The 19,860-nt window shown below is 40.4% G+C and overlaps 1 protein-coding gene across 3 annotated transcripts; it reads right to left on the bottom strand.

Annotated features, from left to right (window-relative positions):
* Positions 1-245: 245 nt before the first annotated feature.
* Positions 246-19,114, bottom strand: LOC117533385 (alpha-2,8-sialyltransferase 8F-like). 3 transcript variants are annotated; one of them, XM_034197085.1, is made up of 8 exons: positions 18,819-19,114; positions 6,054-6,128; positions 5,829-5,903; positions 4,948-5,095; positions 3,064-3,176; positions 2,867-2,959; positions 2,422-2,789; positions 246-1,321 (listed from the first exon to the last, which is right to left on the bottom strand). In XM_034197085.1, the coding sequence occupies exons 1-8, from the start codon at positions 18,917-18,919 to the stop codon at positions 1,293-1,295; spliced, it is 1,002 nt and encodes a 333-aa protein (XP_034052976.1). In that variant the 5' UTR covers positions 18,920-19,114; the 3' UTR covers positions 246-1,292. The 3 variants fall into 3 exon arrangements, with proteins under 3 accessions (XP_034052976.1, XP_034052977.1, XP_034052975.1); XM_034197086.1 differs by having other exon boundaries at positions 246-1,318; XM_034197084.1 differs by lacking the exon at positions 246-1,321 and having other exon boundaries at positions 1,685-2,789.
* Between the last annotated feature and the right edge of the window lie 746 nt (positions 19,115-19,860).

Genomic DNA, 19,860 nt, shown 5'->3' with positions numbered 1-19,860 from the left:
GATTGACTCAGAAGACTCCGAGTCCATAAAATGATCCGGATTTGCCATCTCTATTCTCCGTCGGGACTTCCTGCAACAACACCACGCCGTTATCTTGATTCTGATTGGCCAGAAGACATTATCAAAGATGTTCTATTGAGTGGACGATCACTACGTGACAAAAGTTTTCAAAACCGTAGCTACTGAAATCAATCTTACTAACTGCTGTCTGTGCAATTTACTCCGCGCGAATTGGCGGACTTTATTTTGCTTACTTTAACATCATTTTTCATGGTGGGGCTAAGCCATTTCTTGGTATGGGTGTAGCCTACCCCAGCCATACCCTGGCACTGCCACTGGTGGCACGTATGGGGCGGGCCATTCTGCACATTGTAACAACCGGTGTTTATGTGACCGGTAGTCACTCACGGTAACGCCCACCCAGCCAGTGATTCGCTGTTGGTTGGCGCCTCATTTCCTTTTCCCCCTATTTAGTTAGACGGAGCCGGAAGGAAAAGGTGTGTGTGCAGCAAGAGGGATCGGCGGAGCAACACGCTCATCTGTTAGCAACCAGCAGTTAGGTCGTTTACAGTCCGTACCGTTTGTCTGGTCCACCGTCATCCGGCATCATACCCTTGCTTCACGTTCCTGGATTATTGCATACAAAGCTGAAAGGAGCCGCTCATCTCACAAAACCTTAAAAACCAGGACTGGATTGCTCAAACCGACTGACATTCTCCTGTGGTAATTGACTGTTTTATTTATTTTGAAGGACACCCAGAGTGGAACGTTTTGGATTTACATTTTGAACTGTGGGAAGACAAATTTGTTTGTATTCAAAAATACACTTACTACTTGTGATTATGATTTTGAGTTGTGTCTTTTCTTATATTTTAATGTCATTCAATGTGGGGTGTTTAGAGAGATGTATACACCTTTGTGCAGATTTACAAAAACTGACTGACTAAGCCAAATCTGAAACGTGAAAAATCTGAGACCTGACTGGCACCCCAAATAAGTAAACTGTTACAACATGCGTTAAATGCGTTAAATATTTTAACGCAATTAATTCAAAAAATTAATTACCGGCGTTAACGCGATAATTTTGACAGCACTATGTTACAAGCTGGCTCTGCTTGTAACATAAGGACAACAGTTCCACACCGGAGTTGCCCAAAACAATCACTTATTTTATGCAACACAGTGGTTACAAACAACAATCAAACAGAACAGAGGAGCGCTGTCCTGCTGCACCGAGCAGGGCAGCTGAGAGAGACCGAGAGCCTGTTCTGCAGCCCTCTTATCTACTGGAATCAAGTGCCACAGGTGGGTCCCATCACTGCTGATTACAAGAAACACAGGTTACAGCAGCACCAACTGGTGGACAGGTTACAGCAGCACCAACTGGTGGACAACCACAGGGTTGTCACAGGTTATCTGTTGAGGAGAAAACGTTTAGGAACACACACACACACAGACAGACAGGGAGATCAAATTGAGGAGAAGGAAGTGTACATTTCAAGTCCTGGGGCGGCAGAGCCTTCTCCGTTGCTGCACCCACCCTCTGGAACTCTACTCCAATCCATCAGAGATTCTTCCTCCCTCACAGCATTCAAAACATCACTCAAAACCCACCTGTTCAACACTGCATTCAACCACTGACCCCCCCCCCCCCCCCCCTATTTTCTGTTTTGTTTATCTCTTTTTGTATTTCTTTGTTTGTTTGTTTTTTTGTTGTTGTCTTTTTTAAATTCTCTGTCAAAGCGTCTTTGGGTTTCCAGAAAAGCGCTATATAAGTCCCATGTATTATTATTATTATTATTACATTTGACAACGCATTATATGGATTTGGCGACTGAAATGCAAATGAGTGTGAGTGGCCTTTGGAATAAAAACAAGGGAGTTATATATATATATATCTAACTGAAATTCCTTTACATCTCACAATATGTCACATCTTTTCAAATATCGAAACCTTTCCATGACTGAAAGTTATATTTTGAATAACCGTTTCCTTGCAATTTTGCTGGAAAAGTAAAAGATGATTATGACTATTATTATGGCCAAAATGACAATACTAATGATTTTTTATCAAAGTTGAGATCCTAATTATTTATCAAATGTATTAATTGGTGTAAGTGACAATATATTGTATTGCACCTTCTGGTTTATCCCTCTGCTCAGAGGGTCTAGGAACTGATATGGGGGGAGAGTGAGTGGATTGTATTGAAAAGGCATAGTTTAGAAACAAATTCTGAGATCAACCCTCAGTCCACCAGGAAATGTCCCGATTCTTCAGATGCCCAGTCTCATCTGTCTCTGGACCTGGGAACTAATTTCTACCCGGTTGACAGTTCCCTAGGTGAAGCCTGAGCACACCTTGACTGTGCAGCCGCAACAACAGGTCAAACTCATCCGGCATGTAGTGGACAGTCCATATACCTTTTTTATCATCGTAATAGTGGTTTTTCACGGCATTGAGTTCCAATGGATGATTACTGAAGGGCCAGAAACCGTACAGATGCACGTTGGCACAGTGTTCCAGCGCTATGCTAACCATCAGTAAGCCGCTGCTGAGTAGGCCTCTGGTTAGGCCTCTGGAGCTCCAGAAGTCTTTCAGACTCCGGAGGTAATCAGGGTTGAAGAACATGGGCTGAATGGGACTTTCAAAGTCCCTAATGCTGTATACTGCCCTCAGGCACACCGGAGTATTGCCTGCATAGGAGAAGGGGGAAAGAACCATCATGGATTTTCCGTAGCTATGTAGACTCTCCACAAATGGACGGCGTGGCCCCATTAGATCTCCATACCTGAAAATAAAAAGATGTCAAGCAACAACACCAAGGGAACACTCTATTGGTGCAGTGAGACGCATTTATTTACTCACTCCTTCAACAAAATGCTTGGGTTGGCTGTCACGATGTCAGTCTTGGTGCCCACATGTCTCTCATAGCCTTTTCCCAAAGAAGGTAGGTTGCACCTGAAAAGGCATACCAGACGAGTCAGAAATTATTATTTAGAATTATTCTGTGGATTTATGTCGCCATCAGCCTTTCAGTCCTCTGACCTTGACAGATTTCTCACCTGATAACTAACTCAGCCGAATCGATCATCTCTCCACAGCTGCTGTTTGCCAGAATCCCTGAGTTCCCGACAATAGCACACGTTTCCCATTTTTTCTTTGGAAATGGATTCTCCTGGAAATAAAACCAATGAAAACATTTAATTGGTTTGTCGCCGAACTGCATTGTGGGGGGGCGAGGCGAAGATTTCCAGGATTTCCAGGATGTTCAGGATTCCAAAGTTGAACAATGTTGAACTTTTGAGGCTGAGCTGGAAGCGATAGCCAATCAGATCCGTTTATGCAAATCTGACAGTTCAAGCGCTAGCCAATCAAACCGCGTGCAAGCTGGGAGAACCAGACCGCAGTTCATTTCTATATTCCACAAAAATGGAGGAGAACTTAGTTATTGCGGTAGCAAATCACCCGGTTCTTTATGACCAGTCCCTATTTACTTACCGGGATACAAACCGGAGGAACCAGGCATGGAGGGAGGTGGCAGAGGCTGTGGGTGAAACTGGTAGGTTTTTGCTTGTTTGGGGATTTTATATCCAGTTTACTTCGTTGCTAGTTTACTTCGTTGCTAGCAAGCATAGACAGTATCATTAGCCAGCATGGAATGTAGCATAAAATAGCACCATAGACATTAATCTCATAAATGTTTAAAGAAATAGTGGAGAAGAACCGGGTTTTTTTGCTTTGTATGTCGGGGGCGGGAGATTCATGTGATTGGTTGTTGGTCGCGAAATCCCCAAGCTTTCAGACACGCCCAGCTCCAAGATTTTCAAGATTTTTGAAAAGCTGCTGTGTGGACATACCGTAACATGCATATGATATATAGTCCGGCAGTGGCTCAGTCAGTAGGGGATTGAACTGGGAGCTGTAGGGTTGCCGGTTCAAGTCCCCGACCAGACCTAAATATGGAGTGTGGACTTCTACTTGGAGAGGTCCCAGTTCACCTCCTGCCCTGCCGTGGTGCCCTTGAGCAAGGCACCGGACTTTATTTTACGATTTTAAATGTACTGAAACAGCGCACAATTCTAAAAAATGACTGACTATAGTGTATCTGAGATCAAAATCAGAGAGTTTGAAGCTGCGGTTTGAGCTAGGGCGCAGGTAGTAGGGGGGTTGGAAGTGTGCAAGGGGCCATTGGGCCCCCAACTTTATGCCCCTTGGCCGGATTTGGCATCGCAGCTGATCTCACACAGGGAAATGTAGCGTATTCAAACCATCCCAGTATCAGGAGCAGTCGGCTGTATCCTGGAACCTGAAACTTACTCTTAATCTGTGACTGTTTTTTTCTGAACTATTCCGGTTAGTCCTGACAAAGTTGTTGTCTCCATGGATCAGACAGTTGATATCAAAATGAATGCAAACTTTGTAGACTGGTGTTGTCCTAGAAAGGGTACTGGATGCCTTTTTTCTGGTGTGAAGCCAGTTACAAATTTGAGAATGAATGAAAATCAAAAGTACCAATTTACTAATAACTAGAATGATTTCACATTTACAAATTTGCAATTATATCATTAAAAGCAGGTCATGCTGTATATTGAAATAAGATTATAGAGTTTTGTTGAGCATTCGTCAGATTAAGGGGTCCTCACTTCAAATCTCAGTTTTTTTATAGAAAATCCTAATTCTGTGTGTGTGCGTGAGTGTGTGCGTACGTGTGTGTGTGTGTGTGTGTGTGTGTGTGTGTGTGTGTGTGTGTGTGTGTGTGTGTGTGTGTGTGTGTGTGTGTGTGTGTGTGTGTGTGTGGTTTTTTGAAAGGGTGGTCATCAGTGGTCGTTTGTATCAATCAGTCACCATGTAACTAAACACATACTTTATCATCTCTGAGCCCTTTAAGGAACAATAAAGACAACAAGCACAATATGCTGTGATACAATGAATGAAAAACGACATACCTTTATGAAGGTGCTGAAAATCTCTGGAGTCACCTTGAGGGTCTTCTTGTTCTTTTCCCTAGCGTACACAATAGTTGATCCCACTGGAGTGTTGGCCTGGGTAATGATGGCCCTGTCAAATCCCTGGCACTGACTTCTCAGTTGAGAGCTGGGGTAACAGAAGGACTTTGTTGAACAGATAGCTAACACAGTTTGTACAGTATATAAAACGTATTTTCTTTCTTATAAGAATTTGTATTCCATAATCATCAAGGTGAGTTAAAGTTATCTTCTGGTGAAGTCCCTCTGTTTTACCAAACTCTCTAACTCGTGCTACATTTGTTACGATTTTTGGCCACTTTTTCAATTACATAAGAAAGCCAATGGATTCAGTTGCAATTTGTTGAATGAAATCGCTTCTTTTAACTACTTTTAAGACCTACTCACTGAATAGTCCCAAACTGTGACAATGTTTAGCGTTTATACAATTGCTGACTGCAGGCCCGCCCTTCCCTACACGCAGATCAGGTGTCTGCTAGGGGGCCTCACCTTGCGGAGGGGGCCTCACCTCGCGGAGGGGGCCTCACCTCGCGGAGGGGGCCTCACCTCGCGGAGGGGGCCTCACCTCGCGGAGGGGGCCTCACCTCGTGGAGGGGGCCTCATCTTATTCGCAAATCCGGCGCAATTAAGCGCGCCACAGTTTAGTCGGCGCTCCACTAGCACCCCGGCAGCCCGTCGGCGACGCTCGCGATACAGAGGGTCTCATCACATAACTTTGCGTGGTTCCACAAGTTGGCTGACTGTATGTCTTCCCCTGAGAAACAGCAAATCTTTGCCTGCATGGACTATTAATGCAATTCTGGCCAAAACCTTTTAAACAAAATGTAATCAAATACAATTACCTGAGGTTTCTGTAAAGATCTTCTTGCTTCTTCCAAGTTTTTGAGTAGCGTTCTCTTACTTTTTCAATGAGCGCCCTGTCACACACACACACACACACACACACACACACACACACACACACACACACACAGTCAGGTGTGTGACGCCTCGTGATAACTAGATCTGATGAAGGCATTAACAGAAAGGTCCATTCAAGGAGAAGCATGGAAGGTGGTTGCTCTCACCTGCATCCTTTGCAAAGGTCAGAGGGCCAAGGGGGGATTTTCTTGGGTGAAGGTGGTCTACTTGGTACAAGATGGCTGTGCAGCAAACAAGAGAGAAACAGCACAGCACATTCATTTATACATAGTGCACACCAAAAGGCAAATGAGCTCTATGATGGCAGGTGTGGTTTATCTAAAACAACAATTAAACAAAAGTCCACAAATACTGTAATGCAAAACACAAATCATCATGTTCAGCACCGCATGTATAAGAAACCACTTCACATTAAAAAAAACATTGCATTAAGTAAGAAAAAACGAATACATTTTGGATTAATTTACAAAACGTTCAAAAAAAATCTTACTCAGGAAAATAGACATGCAGTGTTTTTAACCATTTCATATATTTATATAAAATCAGTATGTCCAGTCTAAAATACTTCAGAAACCTCTGAGTGTGAGAGTCATGTCAGTAAAATTATAATCACATTTTTGCAATAAAAGGACGCTAAAATAAGGGCACTACCTTGCTTGATGCCAATGTATCTAAGAGATGCCACTGGGAGTCTTATTACAAGTACATATTTACCAAACTCTCAAAAATATATAGCACCTACGAACTTTTTTGATAAAGAAATCTTTCTGTTTTCAAAGTTCTTTGTATACCCTCATTTGGAAGTACTTCAGCTTTAAAGCATGTGGCAGATAAGCCTTTGAACATACTAGATGTATATCACTGCCAAGATGATCAACTATCTAAAGAGGTCTGATAAGCCAAGCTGAACATGATGAATAAGCAGTGGCGACTGGTCATTAGGGGCAGGTGCCCCACCTAGTGTCAGCAGAAAGTATTACAAATAATTATTACAAAAAAATGCAACAAAAAAAAAATATATATATGTAAAATATATTTTAAGATCATGTTTAATCATCTGATTCGTCTGTACATTGCTGTTTTAGTCTGTGTTCTTCTAATTAGTGTCTACAGTGTGTGCCTATTGGGCTGTTTAGAGCCATGTGGGACAAAACCTGATCCTGCCCCTCCCTCTCACTGTCTAAGTAAACGGTGACTGTAAAAACTACACTGCGCATGCTCAGAGTATTGTCCTATTTAATGTTTGTGGCAAAAAAATAATGACCATAGGGTCACTGAGCTGCCATTCCCCACCATACGTCATCTCACATAATTCAGAGCTGATTGGCTGTAAGTACGTGTGCCGCGAAAAGTGTGGTTTGTGAAGAGGAGACGAGAGACGCGTCCTAAAACCCGGAAGTAAGCTGCGCATGGCTTCCCTCCACAAAAAAGCAATGAGATTTCTCCATAGGATTTTAGAACATAGCTCAAAATAAGATCTGTGGGAAACGTACCTGTTAGATAAATGCACGTTTTGTTCAGCCCGATAATATCCACATGTCTACCCTACTTTTATCATTTTGGAATCATAAATCTATCGATTAGATTTATGATAGACTTTTGAAACTACAAGAAGATAAGGAGGACTTTTACAAAAAAGTAATAGAGATTTTTGTCCAGAAGGATAGGCAAATGGACTTCATCTTTAAGTCAAGACCGCAATTGTATTGAAAATGGGATCTTACTAAGAGAGAACAATTCAATATTTAAATGATAAAATTACATTTGTTGGGTATCCTTTTGTTGAACTGTCTGTTTAAAATTAATTGCATCAGACAAAAAAAGCTTTTGAAAATAATATTATATTTTGATTTAGGTCAAAATATAATATTTGTAAACCTGAAGAGTCAGTGCCAGTGCCTCACCAGCCATGAACCTCACTGCAGAAGCTTATATATAGACATCTAAGTTTTTTGTGCCCCACCACTTTTGTACATATAAAAAAACGCCCCTGTGAATAAGTGGCAGAGCCCGTTGAATTCATTGATAATGGCAGTTCATTTTAGACAAATTAGTTAGCAAGTAGAGAGACACAAGTGAGGTAAGCCATCAGACAACACACAGAACGCTGTCATTGTTTATCTTTGTCTCACCTGGGCTCTGTATACTGGAAAGCAACAGGAGTTATTTGTAAGAAAATAATTTTACCTGTTTTTCAAGAAATCTTTCAGAATTCTAATATTTTGTAACTAATTGTTCTGTATGTGATTTTAATACATTTCTGTGAGATTCTATTTCTATTAGACAAGCCCTTGTAGGCTACTGTACAGGAGAAGGTTTACCTTTTTACCTCAAAAATAAAACTCGAGAGAGTTGAGTTATTGTTATTACAACGTAACTTCACTATTATTTAACAACTCTTTTTATTGGGTTATTTTATTTGGGGTTAAGTACATTGTCAGAATAAGTGAGAAATGGATTTAACTTCTGTCAGACAGCCATATGCCATACATTTTTGCATACATTCACAGTAAATATGTATTCAGTATGATAGCTGTCTAACAGAAGTTACATTCATTTCTCACTTATTCTGACAATGTACTTAACCCCAAATAAAAGAACCCAATAAAAAGAGTTGTTAAATAATAGTGAAGTCACGTTGTAATAACAATAACTCATCTCTCTCGAGTTTTCCTTTTGAGCTTTGCCAAAAGCCACTGTGTCAATGTTGTCCTACTTGGGTTGCCGTCCGGAGTTGTCCAATATGGCGGACCATCTTGCACATGCGCACTGCAGATCGGGCAGAGCTGCAGATCGGGTAGTGACAGTGACAGCCTGTCACCCTGAAATCTTTTCTCTGTACAACCACTGCTTTACATCTGAGAATCACCACAGCTTGGTGTGACACCCCGGAGGGTGGAAAATACATACCGGAAGTAAAAAAAAGACGTGCAACGGGACAGTGTTCCCCGGTCCCCACGGGAAACAAAACTTAAAATATTAAATGAAACAGTCTCATCTCTTAAAATTCACAACTTATTATGAATTAAACATTCACAAACGCATAATTATGTATTCACATGTTTAACTCTGATACATATGCACGCAACGAACAGAAGAGCGTAGGGCAGAATTAGGAGAGAATTCCGTCTCTTAGCGTTTGTGCACCGTTTTGAAATGCTCTAAATGACCCTTCTTCGGTAAAGCCACGCTCGCATTGCAGATGAGACAGATGGACTTTGAATTGGAATGAACAAAAAAATAATCATCCTCCCACTCGGAGTTAAAATGATATATTTTGGGCTTTTTTGCTTCTGCCATAATTGCGGTCTTGTGTGTGTGCGGACTGTCGCTCCTGTTGACACGGACAACGTCAGCTAACTAGAGAATGCAATTCCTGAAGAAATTGCTAGTGGGAATGCTTTATGCTGAAAAGCTGACGCTAAACTGCTATGCTGAAATGTAATGTGTAAGAAGAAAGTGAAAAATGTAGATTGAAATGATACATGAACACTGGGGGCTTGAATGTGTGATAAGAGAAGAAAAGAAAGTAAAAAAAAGCTTGGAAAAGCAGCAGAATATTTGAACTGCAAACTTTTGAACTAACTTTTACATACAACGGCATATGATGACACCCCATAATTGACGTAGAGCTGTTGAGGGCAGGACCATTAACCTTTATCTGAAGTCTGCTGCTCTGAGCATGTCAGTTGGAGTTATGACATCATCGTGTTCCATGACACAGGTGTTTATATTTGAGCTAACGAGGTGTCCAGAGATCAAAGGTTTCCATGGTGATCAAATAAATGTGCGAACTAATACACTTTATTGTATTGGGTTACTCATATTCTGACTATTTGGTGATGTCGCCACCTGGTATTTCCCTCTCCAAATATAATGACCATCAGAGTGAGCATTCTTAACTTATAGGCTATTGTGCCACTTCTCCCCCATTCTGAATTTGACTGTATCAGAGAAGAGGTAGGCCTATGTCTAAAGAAATCTCATTTGCAATAGAACTGTACCAGATATTTCCATACAACTACTGGTTAGTGTTCAATAGCACCCTAGACAATTCAGTAATGGTATATCTTTTAGGGATTTCTGTTTTTCTGATAATTGAGAGAAAAGTGATGGAGTCCTATGTTCCTATCACCAAAAAGTACAATTTCCGTCTAACTAAAGCTAAGTTTACAGGACTATAATTCAGTATTTCTTCAGTTAAATGATTTTCTGAGTATTCGGTTATGTGGGACAGCCACCTGGTTCATACCTCAGCAAATCTGAAGAGGAAAAGAGTGGCCATTCTCAAGTTATGGGCTTTTTTGTCACCTTTCCCATATTCGGCCTAGTCTAATTTGGCTCTTTTTCAGGGATTGGGGAACAACCAAAAAAAAAATGTTTCCCCCAAAATAAAATTTGACAACAATCAATTTCATTAATGGGAAACCCTAAAGATAAGAAAAATCATTGTTGTCATTTGTTCTACCTCGGGTAGGGGTATCTCAAAATCTGAGGGCCCTTCCTGCTAGACTATAAGGTTAAGCCATTTCTTGGTATGGCTGTAGCCTACCCCAGCCATACACTGCATGAAAGACTTTTGAATACAGCATATTGTTTGTTCTAAAGCTTGTATTCAAATACAGTGTAATGCAAGGGTTCTTTGTTTAATATAGAGTTCCACACGATGCGTAGTCAGAAAAGGACATTTAGACTCAATAAATACCTGACACTCCATCTGGACAGAAAAGTTAACATAAAGTGTTAATGTTTTGGTGTTGGTGAAATTTAAACAAGAGTAGAGTTAAATATACTCCTGATAGAGTTAAATCCCTTATATTTAACTCTCATTAGAGAAATAGTTGGTGTTAAAAATGAAATATCTATAAATCAAATCTGTTAGTGTAATTGTAGTACATTAACTCTGAACGTTTAACTCTTAACTCCACAAAAGTGTGATAGACTATTTTCCTGTTGAGCTGTGCTATAAGACAGGCGAGTCACCGCTAAGATAAGATGTGTTTTGTTTGTGGGCTTTTAGCATTAAGCTAGAGTTAGCGCTAGCTAACCAAGCCAAAAAATTATATCGGTAGTATTTAATGTGATCCCTGTTTTGAAGGCTTGCGTTTATTTGCTAATGAATTATAGAAACTTGCAAGACTACATCATAGGTTAATGTTACTGGTGCATCTGGCCAAGGTCAGGGTCCTTGAACACAACACGAGCCTAACGTGTCATAACGGTATATGTCTTGTCTGACAGGGGTGCAGTGCTGACGGAGAGCACCAGAACGCCGCTCCGGCACTTCAGATAAGGAGCCGTACACATGCCGCAGTTTTTGCGTGGCTGTGTCTTTAGTTGAAAGCCCAGTGGCGATCTGCTCATCTGTCATACTGATCATACAGTCAATAGCTTTGTTGTTATTAGCATCTGGTTAGCTTGTTATGCTAACGGGTATAAGAAGCTTTTTCTACAACCAGTGAGGTAGAGGCACATCTTTATATGATCATTATAGTTATAAAAAAACAAGAGCATAAAGTAAACAGGTATAAAATACTATATGACAGTAAAAGAAAGTTGTTATTAATAAACAAGAATACAGTTTGAAAAGGGAGTGATTTGTAAAATATCCATAAAGAAAAATAAAAAAATGTTCACTGTTCTGTTTCATATGGATGTTGAGAGATGTATCCATGTATCTCCTCATGTCGCGAGTCATGGTAAAATATCTGGATTAAGAGGTTGCTTTTTCTTTGCGCAGCATGAAAGAAAGGCCAAATGAATGGGCTGTGATTTTAGTTTATTAAGCAGAGGTCAATAATTTGTACGGCCCTCGGAGGATGTTGAAAAAATTGAAATGGCCCTTGAGAGGAAAAAGGTTCCACACCCCTGTTGTAATGCATTTAGTGTGATTTGTTAGAGGGTGTTGTATAGTATGAGCTAAAGCTTTTCTTTCAGTGCCTACTGAATGGAAAAATGGTTACATCTCTTTGAATGCACTGTCAGACAGTGGCGGTTCTAGACCAATTTGACTGGGGGGGCCACTGGGGGCCAGTTATTTTCTGAGGGGGGCACAATAAATGCAAGACGAAAAAGAGAACTAGACAGTAAGTAATTGCGCATAAGAAAACAATGCAATATAGTTATTGGTATTTGTTTCAGTACACTTATTTATTTCAGATAGATCTTATAGTTATTACTGTTAGCTTCAGCTTAAGTTATAGTGCAATGTTTGCACTAACACCATATTTATATATAAATAAAGGCAAAGAACAGTTACATCTCTACTTTACATAATGGTGTCTGCACAATCTCACATTACAGCAACAAAATCCTGCGGTTTTTGGCAAACCGAGTACCAGAAGATATACATTTAAAAATAAATACAAAACTTTTCATTGTTAGGGGGGCCACAGGGGGGTCAGAGGTCAGTGTTAGGGGGGCACTGGCCCCCCCTGCCCCCCCCCCCTAGAACCACCCCTGCTGTCAGACAGGGTACAGAGTTTTAACTATGGTTACTTGGAACGTAAAAACAAACCAAGTGCTTTAAAACTTGATAACAACAGCAAGACGCCAACAAAACAACAAAGAAAACAAAACAACAAAAGACAACAAAACGCCATTCAGTCATTGTGTGTTCTCCGCAATACCCCACTTATCTTTGGCGATGTGGTTGAAAGAGAAAATAAGTATTGGAACTTTTTGCTCCTTTTGTTGCAAATAGTTAATATTGTTTTCTCCCCTATCCTGACAGATGGAATGATAAGTTACCTAAAACATTTGATCTGTGACCACCACAACATGTTCCAAGTGTTATTTCCTGATAAGAAATAGATTCCCAAACACCACTTAATGATTCACTATTCAAGATGTATTACACAAATTGGCCTCGTATCCATATGTGGTGTATGCGATTCGAAGCAAAACATACTTTTTTTAAAAGGTCTGTAACATTTTTTAAAAACCTTACAAACTCTCTTGTTAAGCAACACCTGCAGCAAATGGCTTTTTATTATGAAAGCTATTATTTAAAAAGGTTTGAGATTGGTCCTTTAAAAATTAAAACAATAAATAGCTTGGAAGGTCAATCAGTGTCAGATGTTGCATTTAGATGCATTTTCAGAGGTTTCAACAACAAGATGGGTCAACAATTATGGCACTGAATACCAAATTGATCTATACATATGCACTGGAACATTCCATTACCTACCTGTGTTCATGAAAATACGCAACATCATCATTCACGAGCAGCGTGCTTTCATAATTGGTTGCACTGTTCACACGCTGTACTTTGATGATTACTTTCACGCCTATATATAGAGGACCAAAGTAATGAACATGCTGTTATTTGTAGGGCTGTGCGATTATGGCAAAAATCATAATCACGATTATTTGGGTCAATAATTGATATCACGATTATTTTGACGATTATTCATTGACCATTTATTGAACTTTAAAACAAATAATATTTTACCAATAAACAAGATCAACAAATATGTTGGAGCACACTTCCAAAACCATACTAAACATATATTATTAATATGATAAATAAAAATAAATTAGACCAAAATAAATGAAATCAAACATGTTGCAGTGCACTGTCACAACCTACTGAAAACTCCTTAACATATAGCCAACATTTTGGTTAAACATATTCAACATATTCCACTCAGTTAAACGTTGAAGGCTGGCCAACCGTCATGGTCCAGAAGTAACAGGAAATAAATGTTGAACTACAATTTAAGACCAAATAAAAATGTTTAGGCCACCATGGCAAATGCTGGTAGGGCTGCTCGTGTTATCTCTTAAAGATTTTTTGCAAGAAACAACAGCCTGTTTACATGGTCTAGTTTCAGAGATGAGCGCAGGCAGGTGACGATATTGCCACCTGTACTGAAGACCCTCAGCCACGCCCTGACACATGGGGTGACGCCGGCCAATCACAAAGCTTTGATGCGTTCATGTGCATTATTCTGGCACAGGAAGATTATGTTACAGGACATGCGATAAAACAGAATATTGTTGTTCTATTTTTAGACACATCTTGCAATCGACTGGTTGGGCACCCCTGGGCTAGACCATAGGTCCGTTGTGGTCGCAAAGTAGTCAGCTGAAGCCACAGCTCTCTCAACTTCCCCACGGCATTTGTCATATAGTGCAGGCAGCGCAGACCTGCTGAAATAATACCGAGACGGCATCGCGTAACGCTTGTCCAACGTGTTGACAAGTTGCTTAAAGCCCTGGTTGCTAACAGTGCTAACTGGGCACATATCTTTAGCGATGTGGAATGTAATGGCAAAGTACTTGCAAATAGTGGAAATAGTTTTACCCTTCTTTTTAACGAGTTGCTGCTCTTGTTCTGACATCTTCGCTCGCGCTGAACACTCACAACACGTCACTCCCACGTGGCCGAATGGGCTTTTAGGGAGGGGCGAAAGCGCACCCAGCAAAATAATCGTATTTTGTCAATTATGCTGTTTTCATAATCGTCGCAAGCCATAATCGTAATCGCGATTAAAATACGATTAATTGCACAGCCCTAGTTATTTGTATTGACCAGCTCACCTATGTTAGACCCTTTGATAGGCAATACTGTAATGAAAATGAGAGCATACATTGTTCCATATTGCTGTGTATTTTGAAATGTATTTTAAAACGCTTTTGTGGTGCGAATGTTTGAAAAATAAATCTTTTTTCAAACAACTTTAGCCTACTTTATTTTGTAGTAATTGTTATAGTTTATTAGAACTTTATTTACACCTTAAAGTGTTAACATATAATAATAATAATAATAATACATTACATTTATAAAGCGCTTTTCCTGGTGCTCAAAGCGCTTACAAGCAAGTAAAACAAAAATAACAAAAAGTAAAAAGTGCTAATCTAGGTGGAATAAGGGCAAGGGGTTAGTTGATGAGGAGTTGAAGGCAAGAGTGAAAAGGTGAGTTTTGAGGGATTGTTTGAATGATGTGAGAGTGTTGGTGGATCTGACGTGGCTGGGGAGGGAGTTCCAGAGTGTGGGGGGGAGGCTGCTGCGAAGGCCCTGTCACCCCAGGTCCCGAGCTTTGTCCTGATTGGCTGCTGTAGGTTAGCTTCAGCAGACCTGAGGCGACGGGTGGGGTGTGTCGTTGGATGAGGTCACACAGATATGAGTAACACTTTCATAGTTAATAAACTATTCTGTGATAGAGTTAATATTTAACACCATGCAAGTGTTGAGAAACTAACACTGGTTACGAAGAGTTACATTTGAACGCCATGTTAATAATTACTCTGAATAGTGTTGACATTACATGTCACTTGTTAGACGCTTTTATCCAAAGCAATTTACATACTCAATACTGTGGACAATCCCCACAGGAGCAATGTGGGCTGAAGTGTCTTGCCCAGGGACACAAAGACATGCTGACTGCAGTGGGGTTCGAACCAGTGGCGTAGCCAGGAATTATTGTGTGGGTGGGCCTGGAGAAATGTAGGTGGGCCAGGGGGAGACATATTAAGCGTGGGGTCTGAGCTGAAACTTCATTAATGATTTTAATGATTTTTTAATGCACTAATAGAACATAAGCATAAATTAGCAGTGAAAACAAAAAACATAGGCACGGCGGCCTCAGAATGTGTGTAAAACTGACATCCACATAGGGTACACAACGGTACTACTACTTTTATCGATAGCGCTTATGCTTATGCTCCAGGTTCAGTACCAACCACATCATAAAGTATGCGGACGATACAACAGTGGTGGGACTCATCAGGGACAACAACGAACAGGCCTACAGGGAGGAGGTGAAACATCTGACAGACTGGTGTAACACCAACAACCTGATCCTGAATGTCGATAAAACAAAAGAGATCATTTTCGACTTCAGGAACAAAAAGCACCGTCACCCACCACTCCACATCAACGGCACAGCAGTGAAGACTACAGACAGCACCAAGTTCCTGGGGGTGCATATCACAAGCAGTCTGACCTGGTCCACTCACACGACATCACTATTTAAGAAGGCACAGCAGCGCCTACACTTCCTGCACAGCTCCCCCTCCCATCCTCACCACGTTCTACAGAGGAACCATAGAGAGCGTGCTGACCAGCGGCATCTCCATCTGGTCGAGAGACTGCAACGCCAAAGACTGGAAGTCTCTGCAGAGAGTGGTTAGGACAGCAGAGAAGATCATCAGAGTTTCTCTCCCTCCCATCAGAGACTCAGAAACGCTGCCTGACAAAAGCCCAGAACATTTTGAAAGACCCCCCTCATCCTCACCATGCTCCGTTCTCCCTGCTGCACTCCGGCAAGAGGTTCCGCAGCATTAAGAGCAGAACAGTCAGATTCTGTAATGGCTTTTTCCCCCAAGCCATCAGACTGCTGAACAGCAAGTAGACCAGTGACACAGAGATTACATTACGCTGTGTAAAGCGCACATATTTTCTATATAGTATGTCTATTTTATTTAGTCTTTATATTTTAAACACACACTTTGTATTTAATTTTATCTGCACCACGTCACTATTATTTATTTATATGTACAATTTTAGCAAGTTTTTATATTGTCCTGTTCCTGTAAGCCAGTAAAACGAAATTTCGTTTTAATAGTACACTCTGTGTCTTGTTGAAATGACAATAAAGTATGTCTATGTCTTATCGATCCGGTCCTTTAACATTACTTTTATCGGTTCTTTTGGAGAAAAAAATAAGGTAAACTAACTAAACAAATTGTGAACAAAACTAACATTGCTTTTTATTTCAATTAAATACATAATATTTCACATCAAAAGAAACAACAATGTTTTAACAAATCGTATTAAATAATCTGATGACAGAACTGTAAACAGAATAGCTGAAACTTTAACAAAATAAATAACTCAGTTCCCTCTAATCATTAACCCATGTTTGTATAATTGAGTTAACTCCGTGTGTTGCTGCTAGCATACATAACACCTGACGTGGAAACGTTACTCGTGGATGGGGCTACAGAGCTGCTAGAAAGACAGTCGAATCCGGTGCATTTCTCCGTCTGAATGTGGAGCACTTTTGCTAAATGTTTAGACAAATTGCTCGTGTTACCGCCCTTACATACTAAACTCTTATTCCACTTTTGGTAACGAATATTGTCCACATCGACACGGCTATAGTTTAACCACACCTCGGAGCGCGTTCTCTCCGCCATCTCCTCCGTGTGGGTGTGTTGCTAAATGTAGCAGCTGCGTGTGTGTAAACTGCCCCGCCCCCTCGCTCATTCACTCACGGCAAAAGTTACTTTACTTACTATAAAAACTCACGGTAAAAAAATGCACTCCCTATTCCATTGTCATGAAGGTGGAATCTAACTATATCCAGAATAAGTTTTATTGGATCCAGGCTAGAAACATGTTTATTTCTGCTGTAAAATTGGGCATTTTAACATGGGGGTCTATGGGAATTGCTCCTTTTTGCATCCATCCCCTGTCGGCCACTAGATGAACTGCAGTTTGTGGCACTTCCTTCTGGGCTTCCCGGCTCTGCGCTATGATGCGCTGATTGGCTGTGGGTGGGCCAGACGTGCATGTGGGTGGGCCCAGGCCCACCCGGGCCCACCCACAGCTACGCCACTGGTTCGAACCTGTGCTCCCCTTATCCCAACACCAAGGCTCTATCGACTGCGCCACACACCCCCTGTTAAGAAACCAATTATTTTAAAAGAGTTAAATTAACTCTATGTGGTGTGGACCCATATAGACACTGTCAAAGTGTTGAATTCACAATTTCTTCACTGAAAATACATTATGTTGTAAAAAAGGAATCAGGAGTGGAAGAGGTAAAGACGTGATGGCCTGGATTTATAAGCTTTTTCCTATAAGCAAGGTTCTTTATCTGGTATAACTATTGTGCAACATCTGACAGACCGCTGAATTTAATGAGCGGGTATTTCCTGGTTCTTGTTATGAAAATGTTGAAACTATTGAACTACATCCTCGATTTGTAAATGAGAGATGCAGAACCAGTTTTACATATTGAGATTTGTTTTAGGTTGTATAATGTTTAATGTTTAGCAATGACACAAGTTGACAAGCACACATTCTGGTCTTTTATTAAAAGGCAGCTTGGTTTAAACAACGTCAGACAGTTGAGGGCTATTGCATTACATATTTCAATTTTTACTGGAGAAATAAGCAAGCAAATTGTACAAAGTCATGTGCACATGTTTATGTGGTTAAGGTTGTAAGAGAGTTTTGTTAATGTTTAAATAATAATAATTTGTTAAGGTCTTTTCAGGAGAATATTCCTGTCTTTAATGATAGTATGTGAACTGAGTGTAATGAAGTGTTTTAAGTTTGAAAGTCAAAATTATTCTTTGATATTGTAGTACATGTAATTAGTTTAAGGTAAAAAAAAAAACGGTATTGTATTGATTATAAAACACGTTTGCTTTTAACTAAAGAAAATATATTAATGTATAATTAAAAATAAAATGTTAAAAAATTAAAAACCTTACTTTGATCTAATAATAATAGACCAAAAGGAAAAATGAAGTTATAACAAAGTAACACATGGTGTGTTGTTTTCAGAATGAATAATCGTATTACTTTTTGTGAATGTACATTTCTGTCCGACAGAATCAATATTTTTTACTTTCTGTACCTTTCATTTGAAAGTTCCACCAAATCATAAATAAAGATTTGGGATGAACTAAAAATTATTAGCTCTAACGAATTAGCAATAAATGTTTAAGTTGGTCCACACTATAATCTTTGTCAGTGATGAGCTATAATCAATGTTTATGTCTTAACGGCATTTGTACAGCTTCTTTAGCTTATAATCAGGCGTACATGTAATTTAAATGTAACTGATTGCCAACATTGTCAAAATGCAACAGATTTCCCTGCTAGTATCTTTGCTCCTTAGTTTTGTGGGATGAATCAAGCTAGATTTTTCTACAAGTACTGACACGCTTACCTGTTGTCCACAATGATCCAGAAGGCAGTGGTCAGCAGGCTCCCCAAACAGAAGACAGTGATAATCAAAGAGATAGATAACTTATCATGGTGTCGCTTCATCCCGATCTCTTTCTGCAAACACACTCGTCCCCTCACCTCCTGTCCACACACACCTTGTATCTACAGTGTGCAAAAAAGTACACGTCCCACCGTCCGGGACGTGTTATTTACAATATCGGACAAGTAGATCTTTCAATTGACTTGTCCGGTGGACAAGTGACATTTTTCGCCCTGATTTATTGACAAATTATTGATATATTCTGTTTACAAAAGGCAGAACTCATTCGCAAATTGTACGTGTCCGCCATTGTTCGTTTAGAAATGTTAGTTTCGGTTTTGCTTGTTGATTCCTAAGGAAATGCATCTCGCCGCTTTCTGTACAGTTAGACGGGGCGGGGCGGGAAGTGTAGCGCAGTGGCAGGGTTGGGAAGCAAAACTCGGTTCCGAGTAGGAACAAATAACAATTGTCCGGTACCGGGATTAATAAGAGATGTGAGGACAGGAGGCGAGGCCGAGCCCCGCGGACTGCAGCTCTCTCATATGCTCCGTATCAGCTGATCGCTGTGTTGTTAATATTGACCGCCATTTCCTTTATGAAGTGAAGCAGCCTCCCTGTCTGTGTCCTCGCGCTGTCCTCACATCCCGGACCCCCAGACTCGGAGGAGCACAGGGATGTCAGTATTGTTTATGAAGCAGGGTATAGAAAGTACATTATTGAAATGAAAATACTATTTATTTACTTTTATAAACAGTGAGCAGCTGGGCAGCTGCAGCATGTGTAAATACATGCGTGCAAGCGTCTTTGAGTTGTAGAAAAGCGCTAGGCCTATAGGCTATAAATATAATGTATCGTTATTATTATTAGGCCTATGTGTTGGACATGTGTGGTTGGACTCTGTCTCACAGGCAGGTTGCAGTGTAACATCAGAGGAGACTGGGCCAATTGTACATTCTCAAACTGCACCATTTAGAACTAACTAAACAATGCAGAGATTATTTTT

The sequence above is a fragment of the Gymnodraco acuticeps genome, unplaced genomic scaffold, assembly GCF_902827175.1.
Source record: "Gymnodraco acuticeps unplaced genomic scaffold, fGymAcu1.1, whole genome shotgun sequence".
Classification (NCBI taxonomy): domain Eukaryota; kingdom Metazoa; phylum Chordata; class Actinopteri; order Perciformes; family Bathydraconidae; genus Gymnodraco; species Gymnodraco acuticeps.
The sequence above is the reverse complement of the archived record's forward strand: the minus strand, read 5'-3'. Positions and strand labels throughout refer to the sequence as shown.

Bases quoted from the DNA above. Each gene is read 5' to 3' on its own strand.
- LOC117533385 (XM_034197084.1), bottom strand. From the start codon at position 18,919: ATGAAGCGACACCATGATAAGTTATCTATCTCTTTGATTATCACTGTC. The intron at 6,129-18,818 runs GTAAGCGTGTCA...TTTGCTGCACAG, and splicing joins TGGATCATTGTGGACAACAG to CCATCTTGTACCAAGTAGAC. The intron at 2,790-2,866 runs GTGAGTAAATAA...TTTTATTTTCAG, and splicing joins CCAAGCATTTTGTTGAAGGA to GTATGGAGATCTAATGGGGC.